The sequence below is a fragment of the Aegilops tauschii genome, chromosome 4 (genome assembly GCF_002575655.3).
Source record: "Aegilops tauschii subsp. strangulata cultivar AL8/78 chromosome 4, Aet v6.0, whole genome shotgun sequence".
Taxonomy (NCBI): Eukaryota; Viridiplantae; Streptophyta; class Magnoliopsida; order Poales; family Poaceae; genus Aegilops; species Aegilops tauschii.
The window spans coordinates 435,317,642-435,336,007 of NC_053038.3; the positions used below are offsets into that span (position 1 = coordinate 435,317,642).

Sequence of the window (18,366 nt, forward strand, 5' to 3'; positions counted from 1 at the left end):
CCCACCAGTAGCATGGACGAGGAGAACGAGGCGAAGGGGAGAAGCATGTCCTGTTGCATGAGATTAAAGTCACCGCCTTCACCGATGTCGCTGCTTCCGCAGATCCGAGTCACCGCCGCCGACCAAGCCAAGAACGGAGGCTGCGTTTTTCCTAGCGCTACAACCTACAGGTGAGCGAGTAAATGGTTGATGCTAGATTTCGCGCTATCCGCGCCGACCGATTTCTGTCCCGCTATCTCAGCCCCAATTTCCCCTGCACCGTCACGTATGACGTGCCCCACTTTTGCGCCTGACTTGGCATGGCTCACTAGAAACGACTGATTTGAATGTTCCAAGCGAGCCAGGCTCTGCGCTACTTTAAGGATCATGCGTGTGCGAACCAAGCCTCCATGTATATGCTATGAAACATGTTTTTCGTGTATCCACTAGGCCTCTTTGGAGTGATGCGGGCTACCAAGCGCACTCCTTTATATTGTTTGTGGCCAGCTTAGCAACAATGGCCACCTTTCTCTAAATACGCTGAAATCTTGTTAATTGTGTGTGGTTTCAATATCAATGGTATCGAAGGGAGGCCATATGAAAGTAAACCAACAAGTAGATAAAGGCTTTATATTTCTCGGTTTCCTTTATCACCAAAATAATGTAGTGCCCTGGAAAATATTGAACAATGCTTAATAAGAAGAGTTCCATCCACAATCTCGTTAAAATGACACTTCCCACACGAGAATCCCACAATATAGGTTTTATGACATATAGCTGACAATGACCTCCTCCACAAGAAAAGATCCCAATCTTTCCTCTTCCTCCCATCGGCGCCGCCGCTGGTCCACCCCATCTCCGATGGCCTTTGGGCCATGGAGGTGCGGAGGATCTCGGCCTCCCGCTGGAGGGAGGGAACCCGTTCTCATTCTTGTTAGGCTCAGTGTCTTGGTTGAGGCTGCGTGGCGGTGGCGATATCCCTTAGTAGAAATATTGTCTCCCACGTTCTAACCCTGCCCCGATGATGCGTCTAGCGTCGTTCGAGGGCGTGTGGAGCTGTGTCTTCGTCGGATCTTGCCGGATTCGCTCAGTGCTGGTCTTCGGTGGATCTGCTTGGATCCGGTCTTCGTTCATCTTAGTTTGGGTGGTTATAGGTTTGATCCTTCCGATCTTTGACTTTCTTCACCGGCGATGGCTGCTGCTCTGGTGCACTGGTCCTACGAGGCCTTAGCACGATGACTTCCCGGTTGTCTACTATAAGAAGGTTTGTCTGGCTCTAGCGAGGGAGGGGCGATGACAACGATGCGCCTTCGACTCACTTTAGTGCTTGTAGCCGTCGCTAGGTGGTCCACATACCTGGTTATAATTTTTATTACCTCTCATGTTTTTTGTACTGCCATGGTTGGAGATGAATAGATTGGAAGTTTCTAAAAAAAAGACACTTCCCACTCAACACATACAAATCATCTTGTGTATAACACGAAAGAATAATGCTTGTCCTTTGTTTATAAGATTTCAAATCATTTTTAAGCCCCCAAGAGCAACTCCCACATCTCGGGAGTATAATTTAAGGGAAGTTTTCTAACATCTACTTTTCTCGGTTCTCATAAAACTTCTTCTCATAAAATATTTTTTTCTTCGTATTTTCATTAAAAGGTGTTGGGGCCCGCCCGTCAGTTACACCCTGTGGCGACGACGGCCGGAGCAGTGAGGCGACACTGGTCGGCCTCGCAGCGGCGGGCCAACCTGGCGGCAAGAGGCCTTGCGGGACAGGCCAGGCAGGGCCGCGAGACGAAGCGGCCTCTCGGGGCAGGGTTGTGCGGCGGCAGTGGCGGCCGGCCTAGTGGGGTGGGGCTACGCGTCAGGGACGGCGGCAGCGATCTCGCGGCAGAGGAGGCGGTCGGCCTCGCGGGGCAGGGTTGTGCGGCAGGTGCAATGGCGTTCTGGCGGCGGCGGCCAGCCTCCGCGACAATGGCGTTCGTGGCGCAGCCTCGCGGGGGCATCATGACGATGTTCCAATGGTGGCGAGGTGACCTTCCGCCGGCAGGGAGGCGACGTTTCCCGTCATTCTGCTCGTGAAATTTCAGGCGGTTATCCGCCCGCCAAAATTATACGGGATGGCCATCTTCCCTTAAAATTACAAGACAGAGGGGGTGTTTTTACGAGATCCCTTAAAAATTCGGGTTTACGGAAGCTTTTTTTGCCCAACTCCCCGTAATTGGTAGGTTTTTTGGATACACGAGCTATTGGAGTTGCTCTAAACATGTGGGTTTTTTTTTTCTTTTGAGGATTTCCTAAGTTCAAGCTTGGTCACTCTTTGTTACCCGGAATTGACATACTTTACCCCCGGCAAAATAGTGCCCATTCTGACCATCCTGAATTTTGGAAACACTATATTAGTCCTATGTGGGACACGTACAAAGGGCATGTGTCTGGTTTGTTGATGTACCAAAATGGAGTCACATGGGGATTTATGTCGGGGATAATTCTTGCCAAAATACAAAGTTAAGGGTATATATCCTGTCCAAGATTAAACTTCAAGGCCGGGTAAAATAAAAGGGCGTATCTAATATTGAAAACTCCCTGACAAAGTGGGGTCAGTGAAAGGAAATTTCTAAACAGTCATATACCCATGCATAAGTTCTAAACAAGGAGGCTGGTTCAAACCCGGGACCTCCAGGCCACAAGTGGAGAGACTCTACCACTGCGCCAAGCCGGGTGGGTAAAATGCGTAAAAAATTGTTTTTGGAGATGAAAAGTGGAGTAAACTCTATTTAGAAATATTCACCAAATATACCCCAAAAAATATATATGGAAAAATGATTCCATGAACAGCTAAAACGAGGATTCTAATTTTTCCTGACTTTGGTCACATGGATCATTGCAGTCGCTGGCATGTTCTTCTCCACCATGGACACAACATTGTCAACTTGTCGAATACCTTGGTCTTCATGATCATCCCTGTCATCGTACTGGATTTGTACTAGGCTGAGACTGGAGGTCATAAATCCCATCTCCAAAATGTTGGAAGCTGAACTAGATGGAACGTTTTGGCACTACACGCAGGAGCAAAACAAATAAATTTGGAGGTAAGGTCCTTCAGTTAGAAAAATCAAGTGAAGTTACATGTAGTTACCTCACAGTTCTTCAGAGTAAGTTTCTCGAGGGCAGGCGTATAATGCAGGAAACTACACAACGTCTGAATGTTGTCACCAATATCACATTTATCAAGGACCAAGGTTCTTAGATTGCGGAACATTGGTAATCTATTGTGCTCCTCATCAAGTATCGCCTGCAACATAGGACATGGGGCAGAATTATCACTTCCTGGTGCCATCAGTTGAAATTGGTACTCGGCAGGCCAAGGAACACCAGGTGGAGGAGGTGGCGAAATATGTTGTGCCTACATTGCAGAGACAAGAACAGGGTTAGTTAGTGTGCACTTGCATTATGCAGTTGAATGAATGGGAATTACATACAAATGAAGCAAGCACAAGACTGAAGGAACAAACCATATCACGGAATCCTGACAGCTCCAAGCTCCTGACGTTGGATAGAGAGCCGAGAAATCTGCATAGCATCGGTACCAAGAAAATTGGGTCCTGTTGAAAAACAAAGGGATATTCTTTCGCCGGCAGAGGATTGTCCAATAAGCGGACGGATGCTTGGACAAGATCAGGCGCCTCCCGTACGGTGACAGAGAAGGCTCGAAGGCCACGGAACTGGACGGCAAGGTGCAGCGAGGCGAGCCGAGGGGCTATGACCTCGAAGTTTAAGATGGTGCCTGCCTCAATTGTGAGGTTCTTGAGCGTGTTGGACTCGATCCTTGAGAGATTGGACATGTCCGAGCTTCTGATCTCCAAGTCTTGGAGGACTCTGAGCCAGGCGAAGAGGTGCTTCTCGAAATCCTTGTGGAGAATCACGTCCTGAAGGAGCAGCTTAGTGAGGCGGTGGGTGCCTGAGGAGAAGGAAGGCAGCTTGATGCCGCGTACTTCGAGCACCGCCGGGGAGCTCTCGAGGCCACGGCTGACCCATCTGGTGTGGGCGGCGCAGATGGAAGAACGGCGGTCGTGGTGGAGCCGCCTCCACAGAGGCCGCGGCGAGGCGACGCTCACCCGCAGGGTGTGCAGCGGCGAGAAGGCGCAGGTTCTACGGCGAAGCAAGAGGTTGTCGACGAAATCGTCCAGCTTCTTGTGCCGCTCCTCCTCATCTTCCCCCTCTTGGTCCTCCCCGCCGTCGATGTCGAGGCACGGGGCGGCCAGCCAGAGGCGGCGCCACCTCGACGACAGCACGCAGGTTTGCACGACCTGCCGGGCCTCCAGGCGGGAGAGGATGGCGTGGAGCAGGCAGTCCGTCAGGTCGCTCAGCCGGTCGACGCCGGCGGCATCCATGTATTTCAGATCGGGGACGGGTCGACTGAGAAGATTACCCTAGATCCGTTCCGGCATGCGTCTTCAACTTCTTTTCTTGAAGGGGTCTGACCAATCGGCTCGGACACCAGACCACTTGTGCCCGCCCATTCTGTCTCGCCCTAAATGGAATGGCTCGCGGCATGCTGATCCGCGATTACTAGCGATTTCAACTTCATGTTCCCGAGTTGCAGCGTGTACAGGGTGTGCAAAACCGAACCGAAAACCAAACCAGATTATTTTGGTTTTTTCAGGTTTCGGTTTTGGTTTCAGTTTCAGTTTTAAAATCTGAAAACCATTTGCATTTTGTTTTTTCCGGTTAGAAACCGAAAACCATTTGGTTAAACCGAATTGAAATTAAGGTTTTTTTAGTTCAAAAAATGTAATGGGCTGCTATAGTACAATACTTTCTAGCGCATTTAGTGCTTCAGTTTACGTGATTAGCGTAACTGCTTATCCAATGTGCATTCTTTATCCTTTCCTCATTATGATATATATAATGTAAGAGTTATGTATTGGCTTAATAATTTACATCAACTTTGGTTAATTTGGTTATTACTGAAAGCGTAATTTGGTTATTATTAAAATCGAATTGAAAGTAAATGCTTATTACCGAAACTAAGTTGTGTCTGTGTATAAAATCGTATAAACCAAAATATGAAAAATATATAAACCATAAACCGTATAAACCAAACCGAATTAAACCGAAAAAACCAAATGCATGCACATCCTGAGGTGTATGCGTCTTCAACTAAAAGACGTTGGTCAAGGTCAACCTCACGATTAGGGCCAGATTCAGCCGGTCGCCCCACAGCCAGACCTAGCCAAATGGGTCGCCCCGGCATGACACAACTAGGGTTATATGGGCCAGACACGGCACGGACTGGCCGGGCACAACAAGTACATGGGGCGTGCCGGGCCAGCACGCATGCTGCCCTCCCTGGCCCAGGCATGGCCCCGATGTTACACGGGTTGGCACTGCGGCCTGTTTCGCACGCCAGCCCGCGTATAATTCAGCTTATTGGGTTGTTTTGGACCTATATTAAGCCTATTAGGCTATATAAAAATAAAATAAATGGTCGTGCGGTGCCAGCACTAGTGCCCCGCCTCACGGCCAGGCACGGCCCTAGGTGGGCCACATGCCGGCACGACCTGATTATAAACATTCTACCAGGCCGGCATGCTAAGACCGACCCATTTGGTTGGGTTTAGCCGCAGCTGCATGATCAGCCTTCAAAATGACCGTCAGATCTGACCAACTCTTTTCTTCAACTTCAACTTACATATGGCGCAAGGACGAGCGACCGGCACGATCGCTTTGCCGGTCGGTTGTGTAAATCGTTAGCCCCACTATTATCGCTCAAAATAAAAATAAAAATAAAACTAACCCCATGATTAGAGCAACAAACTTGAATCATGTAAAACGAGTTTAAATTACTTTGGAAGGCACGACAGAACAAATCTTGTAAAACCATACTACATATTTGAAACTTAATGTTCGCGCCATCATAGTTCACCGGAGTTTATACATTCGAACATACAAACTTAAAAACATACTAGATAAAATCTAATCTAAACTAGTTTAGGGCTTCACGTTTAGGTAGAACTCGGTCACCGACTTTGTAGAGAACGTACGCGAGGTCGTACCCCTCCTTCGCCGCGTTGAGCCACAGGTGCCTTGGTGGTGGGCCAAAGCGCGTCCCGGGCCTCATGGAAGCTCGGCGGCCACGCCTTCCAGATGCCTCTACGGGAGAGGGCGCCATGCTCGTTGGCCTGCTTTGAGAGCCACGGCTCAACCGGAGGCTGGCTGGAGCTGGCCTTGGCGTCGTGCCGAGGGCGCTTGTGCTGTGATGAGCCACCGCGGCCCCCGCAGGCCCACACCAGTGACCTCCGCCGTACATGGATCTGCTATAAAAGTGTGTGTGCGCACGAGAATCAAGCGCCTGAGTAGGGAGGATTGGTTGCCGAAGTTGGTGGGATTGCGGTAGAGGCGGGTGGGGGAAATGCCAGACGCAAACCCTAAATCAAGCTATATTCGATAAATGTAGCGGTAGAGGGGAGAATATACGGGCCGCTTGTAAAAAAAATACGGACCGGGCCTTTGTTAACGGATCTGCTCAGGCCGAAAAAAGAGCAGATCCTATAGAAACGCCTTGAGTTATAAGGGCCGTCAAGGTTTTACAGTATCCGCTAGAGTTGCTCTAACAATCCCGGATGGAGGAATACTATACTACACTACTATGGGTGGTGTTAGCACGCACAAAATAATGCAAGATTTCATCCAAATGTACTGCCAAAACATCTCTTTCATATGGAGTATATCTCGTATACATTCATACAAGGTAACATCCAAGAGACCTACGATGATTAGGGACCATGAGTTCTGGGGCAAGGGAAACAGATTCCCATTGAGTCAACCCCTCCGACAACCTTTACCTCCAAAACACATGTAACTATTCCTGTGTATGATACCGGACATTAACAGCTCCTTACTAGCTTCAGTCTTGTACTCGTATGGTATTTGCTCCAATTGGGTTCTTCTGCAACTGGGTTCTTCTTCGGTAGTGGCCAAAAACAAAAAATCCCAAAAAGGAGGATTACCTCCTGCCTCTGTAGTAGCAGCTGGAGAAGAAGAATCCAATTGGAGCAATTCATACCAGTACAAGATTGAAGCTGTTACATCAGTAACAGATTTGGTACACCTAGGTTAGGTGCTCCCATCAGGGTTCGTCTCCATTTTCATTGTATTGTCATCACCACAAATGCTTGATCCAGCCACCTCAGAGTTGTTGGACTTACCATTCCTCAGCTTGTCAAGTGCTTGCAACCATGGTGAATCAAGAATTGCTTGAAGCTTAGACTTGTCCATCGTATTCAAATCTGCAATGCTCAAATCAAGTGAAACTTTATCACCAGTTTGTGCGGCATTCTCCACAGGGTGATCTTGTTCCTCAGTTACCTCCATAGCATCTGAAAATTTTGGCTTGTGTGTGGTGTTTACTTCACAGGGCTTCTCGGTTTGTATGTTGATATCAACAGGACAAAGTATAGTGCTACCATCCTCCTCCACTAGAAGATTGTCTGAGGATGCAGGTTTGTTCAGGTCAATACTGAACTTGTTCCCATCAGCGTCGAAATGTGGATGTTTCCTGTCCTCTGCGCCATTCACTTGGATCTCTACTCCAGAATTAGTAGGCTTGTTATTCTCTCCAAAGGAAGGGCGCACAAGCTTTCTCCTCTTCATTTTCCCACTAGTCTCCTTTCCTAAGTTGCCATCCAGCTGCGCTGTTTCGCTGCGCCTCTTGAAGTTTAAGAAGGGAGGCTCTGTGCTTTCTTTTCCTTCTACTACGCTTGGCAGGTTTAACTCAGCAAGAGGACAGGTTATGTCAATGGACTGTTCACCAACCAACTGGTTACCAGCATCATAAGTAAGTGCTCTATCATCTCCTTTTTGAGAAATAAGTGTCCTGTTCTCACTTCTAATCTCTCTTTCTTTAGAAATATGTGCACTATTCCCACTGCTCCATTGTTTTGTTCTTGTAGAAAGTGAATTAAGCATTTGACTGAGTGAAGGACCAGTAATTTCTTGAAGAGGTTGCTTCGGCGATAAGCGAGAAAACACACTGTTTTGTGAGCCAACAACTTCTTGAAGAGGTTGTTGCTTCATCGATAAGCGAGAAAACACACTGTTTTGTGAGCACTGACCAGGAACTAATGTTGTGTTACTTTCAGCTTCTATTTCACAATTTGTATGTAATTGATCTGACATGTTGGCTCCAATAACATTTCGACGATCCAGTGAACTTGAAACACTATGATAGGAGCCATGTTTCCACCAATCATTATCAAAATCTTGAGCACAATCAGCAATCGGGATGTAATCACCAAAATCATCTTTCCGTTGACCAATTGTTGATACTTCAGGAACTTCAGGGTATGCAGGAATACCTTGTTGGATTAATACTGGAGCTACTTGAGCTCTTTCCTTGCTTAAGTGCTGATGCTCAGATGTGTGTATCTCTTTGCAGTGGTGACAGTCGATATCATAGTTGTCCTTCAAGTTAGCACTGCCTTGTCGATTTGCCAGAGAAAAATTATACGAAGGGACATTTGGAGTTGAATTCACGTAGTTTCTGTCTCCGCCAGTTGATGCCTGAGTAATATGTTGAAGAGATCGCGAAGTACTGCCTACATATGACTGCTTTTCAGACGACCTAATTCTATCAGTTGGACTGGCAGTCATGCATCCAGAAGACAAGCTACTGTGCATGTAGTCATCAGGTATTGGATATGATTGATTTGTAACAAATTGATCTTGGTGATATCCATTTGTCTGAGAACAGGGAGCATATACCTGAGTTGAAATGCCATCTACTGTCGAAACATCTTGGCGACGTGAATTGTTATGATAAGGTAATATCTTTTGAACATGATGGCTGCTGTGGATGGGATCAATTTGGACTCCAACGGGTTTACTTACCAATGGCACTGACAGATTTGTTCGTGCCTCAAAATTATGTGGTGCGGTTCCACGCATCCTTGTAGGAGCAGAATAGTTTGTTCCAGCTGTTACAGTCAAAGTGTGTGATTGATCAGTAGAAATGGGAGAAATATTTGGAGTCAAACTCCTTTTGTCTGGTCTCCCTTTACAGAAGTGGCCTTCTTTCGAATGAGCACTTATGGTGTAGTTGCGAATAGGTTGCTCTACCCTCTTATTATCAAACAACTCATATAGCTGGACAACCTGTCAGTAAGAACAAGTTTGTGTGATTATAGCCATGCAATTAAAAATCATGGATTTTAACTTTTAACCAAGTTCTGTAGTAAAGCAAACCTGCTGGTAGGAAAGGTCAAAATAGAATTTATACATCGTATAGTAATTCTCTTTTATGGCATGAGAGAACTCATCTTCTGCAAGTGGTCTGCACTTCCAAATAATTTTGAATCGGACCTAGAAAAAAAACAAATGAATAATTCTTACAGTAGCACGCAAATACAATAAAGAAACAGTTCCCAGAACCCAGAACGAATTATAACGGGTATTTTATATTCAAACGACTGCCTAGTACTGTAATAAAAGCAGTTTTTTTTTCTTAACAAGAAGTTTTTCACATTTTTAACTGTGTAACTGAAAACCATGAAGTAACCATCTAAAGCAAAAAAAAGAAGTATATCAACCTGTTCGTCCGATGTCATACTTTGTTTTTGAAGAATGTTCCCAGATGGCTGAAGAAACCACTCATTTAGGGTATGTAATGACAGAAAACTTTGTGTCCATTGTGTCAATAGTCTTATTTTTTGCTGGACACCTTACATGATCTTTTGTCAGGAAATCTTAATTATTACAATTTTTTGCATGTGTACGAACGCAACTCTGAGACAACGCAAGCTATGCCAAGATATATATAGTCCTGAAGGTTCAGCTCCTAACTTTGGGGTTAACTGATCATTTGCTTTTATTCCACCCAAAAATTTGTTTGAGAAGTGCAAAAAATTGTCTAAGCCCCTCTGTCTCGTGTGATTAAAAAATCAGAAAGAGCATCTTCATAAGACTAAAAGCCTGAAACCAAACAATTAACAATTATTTGAGCAGTCATAAAATTTCCAACGACAAAGTATTATTTTTCAGAGATATTAAACTCAGAAGACCCTATATTTTGATAAATTTGAACTGAAGAGGCATATGTTTGATGCAGGTTACCTGTGCAGGATATGAGTGGACAGAAGATCTAAAAGCAGCTCTGTCAGTAATATCCAGTCCACCATCAGAGGCGGCCTCAAACACCCCGTAAAGCTTGCGTTCGTTGTAGTCAAAGAGAAAGAGAGGCATCCCTTGTTTGACATTGTCGACAAAGGGCTGATACTCTAAAGCAAGTCTGAAAACGCCTGAGACAAAGAACTGCTGCCTTGCCCTGGTGTTGCACATGAAGATCGCACCTGCCATGTCCGTGTCTTGCCTGAAGGAGAGCCTCATCCTGACATTGCAACATGAACAGGTGACATCGATCAGAAACAAATCTGTACTAAGTCATAAAATTTCGTTATAGCACATTTAGCTTGTGATGAGCAGGATTTTTCATCCATGAAACTCATAATTCAGTATTCCTCGTTATTAATGCCAAAAGATGTTTGTTGCCCAGCTAATTCTGCAGGCTAAAAACAGGCCCAATCCTTTGTTCCAGCTTATAGAATAATGTAAAAGAAAAACCTAGTAAATAAGATTGATTCGTCCTGATCAAACAAAGGGAACAGAACAAACGCGCAGGGGAATCGCATGCGTGACACGAACCAGACCAAATAGCCAGCGATCTTGCGAGATGGAACTTGTACGGTTAAACGTTGCAGTATACCAAGTCGACTGCAGACACTCGCAAACCCGTCATCCCCAACCCAAACAAACTAAAAATAGATCGGAACTGAATAGGAAAAACTAGGCAGGCGGTGACGCACTGATCGAAACTGGCTAGCCGAAAACCCTAGCCCCGAGTTGGTGAACTGACTACCGCCAGCAGATCATCCCTATCCTACCGAATCCAGTCGGGTAAGCAGAGATGCGAGGTCATGGTGAACTGGAAAGGGGAAGGACGCCATACGCGCGAAGGATCAGGCGTCGTCTCGCGCCGACGACGGGCGGGGGCGGGGCGCAGCAGGAGGACAGCCGCCCGATGACAGGTGCGGCGGCGGCGGCTGCTGCTGCTGCTTGTCGTTGATAACTAGTATAGGTTTGCGGCGGCGGCGGCGGCTGTTTTGGAGAAGGGGGAATTGGGGGAAAGGGGATGATCCGGCGCGGTGTTTATTTGGGGACGTGTTTTGATTTTGGTGGGCAGCGGGAGGCCGAAGAAGGCGCAAATCGGCCGCCGTCGCGTTCCCTTCTGTATTTGCCGGAGGTGGTTGGTTGTGCCTCCGCGTTGCCGCGTGCGTGGAATTTTCGGCAATTTTCGGCCATGCATGTTTAGTGGGAGGAGATGTTTTTCATTGATTATAAAGTGCCTATGATGATTTTGTAAAATCTTAAGATAATATGTCGGCTCAGTCTCTCGGAAATGCTCATAGAGGTAGAACGTGCGCGTGTGCATTCATATGGATGAGTGTATGCGCGTATATACGAGCCATTGCGTCTGTATTGTGTTCAAAAAAATTATATTAAAACTCATCGCCAAATGAACCAATCTGTGGTTGGATGGTTAGATGGACAGTGTTATTCCTAGCCCATCAGGATTCAAGTCCTGGTGCTCGCATTTACTCTTAATTTGTTTCAGGATATCCGGTGATAGGCGTTCAATTAGAGGAAACGTTCCCGTCGACCACGAGACGCCTACGATGACTTCGCAAAATCTTAAGATGATATGCCGGCTCAATCTCTCGGAGGTGCTCACAAAAAAAAGGTATGCGTGTGTGCGTTCATAGGGATGAGTGTATGTGTGTATACATGAGCGCTTGTGTCTGTATTGATGTTAAAAAAACTCATCGCCAAATAAACACCACGCCGAATCGGCACGGAATTCGCCCCCCGGTACAACCGTGTTGGCGCCACCCTCGATCTCCTCATCTACAAAATGAAAGTAACCGCCGCCGCAAACCTATAGTTATGCAACCATAAGCAGCCACCGTCGCTACCACATGTGCAATTGGGCATCTGTCACACCCTTCTGCTGCATCGCGCACCACCCATGTCGATGCGAGAAGTGTAATCCGTTGCACGTTTGTCATCCTTTCCTTGCTAGTTCATCATTATATATTGCATCTTTGCTCGGTACCCGACTGGATTCCGTAGGGTAGGGATGTCTGATGGGGTTAGTTAGTTCACCAACTCGTCAGTTTTAATCAACACGTGTTGACCTATGTACTTTTTCCTATTCAATTCTGATATATTTTGTGTTTGTTTGGGTGTTGGGGATAGAGGGTTGCGAGTGTCTTTAATTGACTTGGTATACTATGGAATAGATCATTGATATGTACAAAATTCATCTTGAATGTTCCCCTTGTTTGATCAGAAAGAATAGCTCTTTATTCTTTTTGGTTTTGTTTACATTGCGATCTTAAACAAAAGATTACATCTATTATCGTTGCAGCAACAAACGTGTTTTGGCATTGGTATCAAAGATCTAATGAATTATGAGTTTAATAGATAAAAAAAGCTTGGTTATCAACACGTTGAATGTGCTATAAAAAAAATTATGATTTAGTATAGATTTGTTTTAGATCATCTCACGTGTCTATGTTGCAATGCCAGGATGAGGCTCTCCTTCAGGCAAGACTTGTCAGTCACAATCTTCATGACCAAGAGTGAGACAAGGGAGCACTGCTTTGGCTCCGGCGGTTTCAGACTTCCATTAAAGTATCAGGTATTTGTAGACAATGTTAAACAAAGGATGCCTTTGTTTCTATTGACTATAAGAGCACAAACTTTACCGGTATTTGAGGCCACCTCTGATGGTTGGCTTAATATTACTAAGAGTGTTGCTTTTATATTAGTTTGGCGCTCGTGTCCTGCACAAGTAACCTGCATCAAATATGTCTACGCGGGTTCACATTTATAAAATATAGCATCTTTTGAGTTTAATATATTTGAACAGTAACACTTAGAAGTTGGTAAATTTTATGACCGCTCAAATAATTCTTAATTGTTTGGTTTCATACTTCTAGTGCCACGGAAGAGGCTCTTTCTAAACTTTTAATCACACGCGATACATGGCCTTAGAAATTTTATTACATTTCTCAAACAATTTTTTAATTGAGTAAAAGCAAATGACCCGTTAACCCAAAAATAAAATGTTATTTATGGTACTTACCAAAGTCCACATCTGTAAGCAAAACAAAAATCGAGCCATATCAATGAGGAATTGGCCTCCAATACAATCGTGCTGCCCGCTTTCGCAATCATCTTATCCTCTTCAAGGGGGGAGGAAATCACCGCTGCAGAAGAATAATTTAGTAATCAAGTCCCCGCGGCCTCATCTTCCACTCAGCGCTCTACTACTACTCTACTGTTCCCCATGTATCATCAGATCGTGCAAGGTATCACGTCACCTTTAATGAATCTGGCGTTGAGATGCATCAGATCTGGTGGTTTTTGATTCATCATGGACTGGGAAGAAGGTGGTGAGATGTTGGGGAGGAGGCATGAGCTCGGAAATAGATCCATGAACCAAAGAAAAGAGAAGATGAACGAGATGGAAATCATGGTTGATTTTTGGCGAGGAGGTCAACAGATGGAGAATGAATAGGGAGGTGGCGGCGGTGAGGGGAAGAATATGTGCTAGGGTTGGCTCAAGAGTTGATTATATAGGAGGACACAATGCATATAAACAGTTGGATCCATTTAAAATATTCATGATGTTATGCCACAAAAATGGACACCTCTAAAACTTTCTAATTTTGCGACAATGTATGTGGACTCAAAATAAAATGGGTGGGAAGGCAATCAGACGAGTATCAAGCCAGCAATCCAGAAACTGCGGCCCAAACCGACCACCCTTCCTTTATTATATGTGGACCCATGGGCACAAACCTGCCTAAACCTATTAGGTACTTCATGCGCAATACCCATGGTCAAAATTGAAGGAAATATGCCCTAGAGGCAATAATAAAGTTGTTATTTATATTTCCTTATATCATGATAAATGTTTATTATTCATGCTAGAATTGTATTAACCGGAAGCTTAGTACATGTGTGAATACATAGACAAAATAGAGTGTCCCTAGTACGCCTCTACTTGACTAGCTCGTTAATTAAAGATGGTTAAGTTTCCTGACTATAGACATGTGTTGTCATTTGATGAACAGGATCACATCATTAGAGAATGATGTGATGGACAAGACTCATCCGTTAGCTTAGCATAATGATCGTTAAGTTTTATTGCTATTGCTTTCTTCATGACTTATACATATTCCTCTGACTATGAGATTATGCAACTCTCGAATACCGGAGGAACGCCTTGTGTGCTATCAAACGTAACAACATAACTGAGTGATTATAAAGATGCTCTACAGGTGTCTCCGAAGGTGTTTGTTGGGTTGGCATAGATCAAGATTAGGATTTGTCACTCCGAGTATCGAAGAGGTATCTCTGGGCCCTCTCGGTAATGCACATCACTATAAGCCTTGCAAGCAATGTGACTAATGAGTTAGTTGCGGAATGATGCATTACGGAACGAGTAAAGAGACTTGCCGGTAACGAGATTGAACTCGGTATAGTGATACCGACGATCGAATCTCGGGCAAGTAACATACCGATGACAAAGGGAATAACGTATGTTGTTATTGCGGTTTGACCGATAAAGATCTTCGTAGAATATGTAGGAACCAATATGAGCATCCAGGTTCCGCTTTTGGTTATTGATCGGAGATGTGTCTCGGTCATGTCTACATAGTTCTCGAACCCGTAGTGTCCGCACGCTTAACGTTCGATGACGATTTATATTATGAGTTATGTGTTTTGGTGACCGAAGTTTGTTCAGAGTCCCGGGTGAGATCACCGACATGATGTGGAGTCTCGAAATGGTCGAGAGGTAAAGATTCATATATTGGAAGGTAGTATTCAGACATCGGAATGGTTTCGAGTGGTTCGGGTATTTTACCGGAGTACCAAGGGGTTACCGCAACTCCCCGGGGAAGTATTGGGCCTACATGGGCCTTAGTGGAGAGAGAGAAGGGCCGCAAGGGGTGTCCGCACGCCCCCCTCCCATGGCAGTCCGAATTGGACTAGGGGAGGGGCGGCGCCCCCCTTTCCCTCTCCCTCTCCCTCTCCTTCCTTTTCCCCTCCGGTAAGAAAGGAAAAGGGGGGGGGGGAATCCTACTAGGAGTGGAGTCCTAGTAGGACTCCCCCCATGGCGCGCCTGAGGGGGACCTGGATTCAGGGGTCCTCAGGGGTCCGGTCTATTCGAGCATGGGCCGGGCTGATGGGTCGTGAAGATAGAACGGAAGATTATTCCCCGTGTTTGGATGGGACTCCTGGATGCGTGGAGGGCAAGATTGGAGTCTAGATGTATTTTTTCCTTCCTTTGTAAAGCCGCCTCTGTACCCCTCCAGTGTGTATATAAGCCGAAGGGTTTAGTCCGTAGAAGGCATCAAAATTCATATAGGCTAGACATATAGGGTTTAGCCATTACGATCTCGAGGTAGATCGACTCTTGTAACCCCTATACTCATCAAAGACAATCAAGCAGGAAGTAGGGTTTTACCTCCATTAAGAGGGCCCGAACCTGGGTAAACATCGTCTCCCCTTTGTCTCCTGTTACCTTCGATCATCAGACGCACAGTTCGGGACCCCCTACCCGAGATCGACCGGTTTTGACACCGACATTTGTGCTTTCATTGAGAGTTCCTTTGTGTCGTCGATGGAAGGATTGATGGCTCGCCTTGTCATCAATGACAACATCACCTCTGGAAGGGCCCCCACAATCACCAAACATCATCTTCGCATCAGCCTCGAACACTCTGAAAAGATGTCTTGTCCTTGAACGAGCTGCTAGATCGCATCGCCGCCCTGGGGGTCGCAACAGACTATGATCGGATTGGGCTTAAACCCGATCAGAGGGAAATCAAGTCCCCGCCTATCATCCATCTGGTAGCGGTCGTTGAGGAACAAGCTGAGAATACTTCTCCCCCTAAGTTAAGGACCAGCTATGTTCGGATTTCCGACCCCTGCGAGCCGAATACCCTTCCTCGGGAAGAGACTATATGTCCTCCGAACACAAGATCAGGCATTGAGCCCGGAAGTCCTCAGGACCCTCCCGATCTTGAACTGGTAAACTCGGAGACTCTTCAAGCTCCGGACTCAATCGTGGACCGGGACGCGGATTTCAGCCCGCCCACCCACCACAAACAATATTCCCCTAGTAATTCAGGTCCTCCAGACATATGCGACCTAATGTATGTACGGTAGCAACCTCAGGAAACGTTCCATCACTTCTGGGCCAGGTTCCTCCTTGTTAAAGACAAGATTAAAGATTGTTGCGATGACGATGCGATTTCAGTTTTCTGCTGCAACTGTACGGACGAGGGACTCCTCAATGCCCTCAACCATCACCGCATACTGCACTTTGCAGATTTGGCACACATAGTACAGAAATACCGCGCAATGGAAAGTGCTTGGAAAGCCCAGACAGCCCGGTGGGAACCGCCTGCCTTTAAGCAGCCCACCGGACGGGCAAAAAGGACGCACCCTTACGGGGCACGAGATCATCAGCCTATTGACAAGAAAACCAAGCCCTTCATGGGACATAGAACCGTCCTCGACGAATTGCTCGACAAGCCCTGTCAAATACACACGACGCCGAACACCGAACAAACGCATAGCCTTCGGGCATGTTGGGTACCCCGCAGGTGGCTAAGAGTGGTGAGGCCATCCTCACCAACACTGCCCCAGAGAGGCACTCTTCAGAGGATGACGACCTCAATGTCTTTACAGTCTTCGAGACTTTTTCTTCAAATAATTGGCGCAAAAGGGCGCTCTGCGACCTTGCCGAAGTTAACCAAGTAGCCGCAATGAATCCTTGGAACGATACGGCAATAACTTTTACCGCCGACGACGAACCAAGGGCCCGATCAGTCCGAGCACCAGCCACCTTGGTCTTAAACCCAATTGTAGATGGCTTTTGACTCACCAAAGTGCGCATGGACGGCGGCGGCAGACTGAACCTCATCTACGAAGACACGCTCAATAAAATGCAAATGGACAAGAGTCGCATCGAGCAAAGCATTACCACCTTCCGAGGCATTATCCCCAGTCGAGAAGCATGATGCTCGGGGAAAATTAAACTTGATGTAGTATTCGGCACGTCGGAGAACTACAGGTCTGAAGAGTTGCTCTTCCACATGGCACCTTTCAATAGCGGATATCACGCCCTGTTAGGGCGAGACGCCTTCACACGCTTTCAGGCCATACCCCATTACGGGTACATGAAGCTCAAAATGTCAGGGCCCAACGGAGTTATCACTATTACCAGTGATCCGGATATAACACTCCGCGCCGAAAACAAAACCGCATCCTTGGCCCTCGAGGCACTATCCGAGGCCTTCGCGGCCGAGGAGCTAACCACTCTACATTCCACAGTGGACAAAGACGATGTAATCCTCGACAAGAGGCCCAAGTCCACTTCTTTCAAGCCAGCAGACGAAATAGTCAAATTTCAAGTGCACCCGACGGATCCTAACAAGATAGCCTCCATTGGAGCACAGCTGGATCCGACGGTCGACGTCGCCTTACGAGCATTCCTGCACGAAAATCGGGACATCTTTGCCTGGCATCCTTCGGATATGCCACGAATCCCATGCAGGCTGGCCGAACATAGCCTCAACATAATAAAGGGGTTCAAACCAGTCAAACAAACGCTGCAGCGATTTTCTGAACCCAAACGACAAGCTATGGGGGAGGAGCTAGCCAAACTACTTGAAGCCGGGTTCATCAGAGAGATCAAACACCCGGACTGGCTAGCAAACCTGGTCATGGTGTCGAAGAAGGATAAATCCTGGCGCCTCTGTGTCGATTTCAAGGGCCACAATAAGGCTTACCCTAAGGACCCATTCCCGCTGCCCCGCATTGACCAAATCATTGACGCGACCGCATGACTCACTGTGTTTCCTCGACGCATACTCCGGATACCATCAAATCAAGATGAAGGAGTCCGACCAGGCCACAACGACATTCATTACCCCGTATGGGCCCTTTTGCTTCAACACTATGCCTTTCAGACTAAAAAATGCGGGCGCCACTTACCAACGCATGATTCAAACATGTCTGGAAAAGCAAATTGGCAAGACAGTGGAGGCATACGTAGATGATGTAGTCATCAAGACTAAACATGTCGAATCATTGGTGGATGATCTACGCCTCACATTCGACAACCTCCGAACATATGACATACGACTCAATCCGGAAAAATGTGTTTTCAGCGTTCCAGCCGGAAAACTACTCGGGTTCATTATTTCCAATAGAGGAATCGAAGCGAACCCAGCCAAAATCGAAGCCTTGTCA

At 46.4% G+C, this 18,366-nt stretch overlaps 2 protein-coding genes across 3 annotated transcripts; both read right to left on the minus strand.

Annotated features, from left to right (window-relative positions):
• Window positions 1-2,721: 2,721 nt before the first annotated feature.
• Window positions 2,722-4,479, minus strand: LOC109731527 (MEIOTIC F-BOX protein MOF). The gene is made up of 3 exons (XM_020290699.4): window positions 3,492-4,479; window positions 3,116-3,382; window positions 2,722-3,035 (listed from the first exon to the last, which is right to left on the minus strand). Exons 1-3 carry the CDS (start codon window positions 4,368-4,370, stop codon window positions 2,829-2,831), a joined length of 1,353 nt encoding a protein of 450 aa, XP_020146288.1. The 5' UTR covers window positions 4,371-4,479; the 3' UTR covers window positions 2,722-2,828.
• Window positions 4,480-6,663: 2,184 nt separating this feature from the next.
• LOC109731549 (uncharacterized) lies at window positions 6,664-13,652 on the minus strand. 2 transcript variants are annotated; one of them, XM_045227934.2, is made up of 5 exons: window positions 13,419-13,652; window positions 13,181-13,304; window positions 10,090-10,363; window positions 9,223-9,339; window positions 6,664-9,132 (listed from the first exon to the last, which is right to left on the minus strand). In XM_045227934.2, exons 1-5 carry the CDS (start codon window positions 13,570-13,572, stop codon window positions 7,096-7,098), a joined length of 2,706 nt encoding a protein of 901 aa, XP_045083869.1. In that variant the 5' UTR covers window positions 13,573-13,652; the 3' UTR covers window positions 6,664-7,095. The 2 variants fall into 2 exon arrangements, with proteins under 2 accessions (XP_045083869.1, XP_020146312.1); XM_020290723.4 differs by lacking the exons at window positions 13,181-13,304; window positions 13,419-13,652 and adding an exon at window positions 10,982-11,295.
• Window positions 13,653-18,366: the final 4,714 nt, after the last annotated feature.

Excerpts from the sequence above, each read along its gene's own strand:
- LOC109731549 (XM_045227934.2), bottom strand. The coding sequence starts at position 13,572 with ATGATTTCCATCTCGTTCATCTTCTCTTTTCTTTGGTTCATGGATCTA. Across the intron at positions 10,364-13,180 it reads GCTTACAGATGTGGACTTTG|GATGAGGCTCTCCTTCAGGC; the intron begins GTAAGTACCATA and ends TTGCAATGTCAG. Across the intron at positions 9,340-10,089 it reads TCCACTCATATCCTGCACAG|GTCCGATTCAAAATTATTTG; the intron begins GTAACCTGCATC and ends TTTTTTTTCTAG.
- LOC109731527 (XM_020290699.4), bottom strand. The coding sequence starts at position 4,370 with ATGGATGCCGCCGGCGTCGACCGGCTGAGCGACCTGACGGACTGCCTG. Across the intron at positions 3,383-3,491 it reads TGTCAGGATTCCGTGATATG|GCACAACATATTTCGCCACC; the intron begins GTTTGTTCCTTC and ends TCTGCAATGTAG. Across the intron at positions 3,036-3,115 it reads TTACTCTGAAGAACTGTGAG|TGCCAAAACGTTCCATCTAG; the intron begins GTAACTACATGT and ends TCCTGCGTGTAG.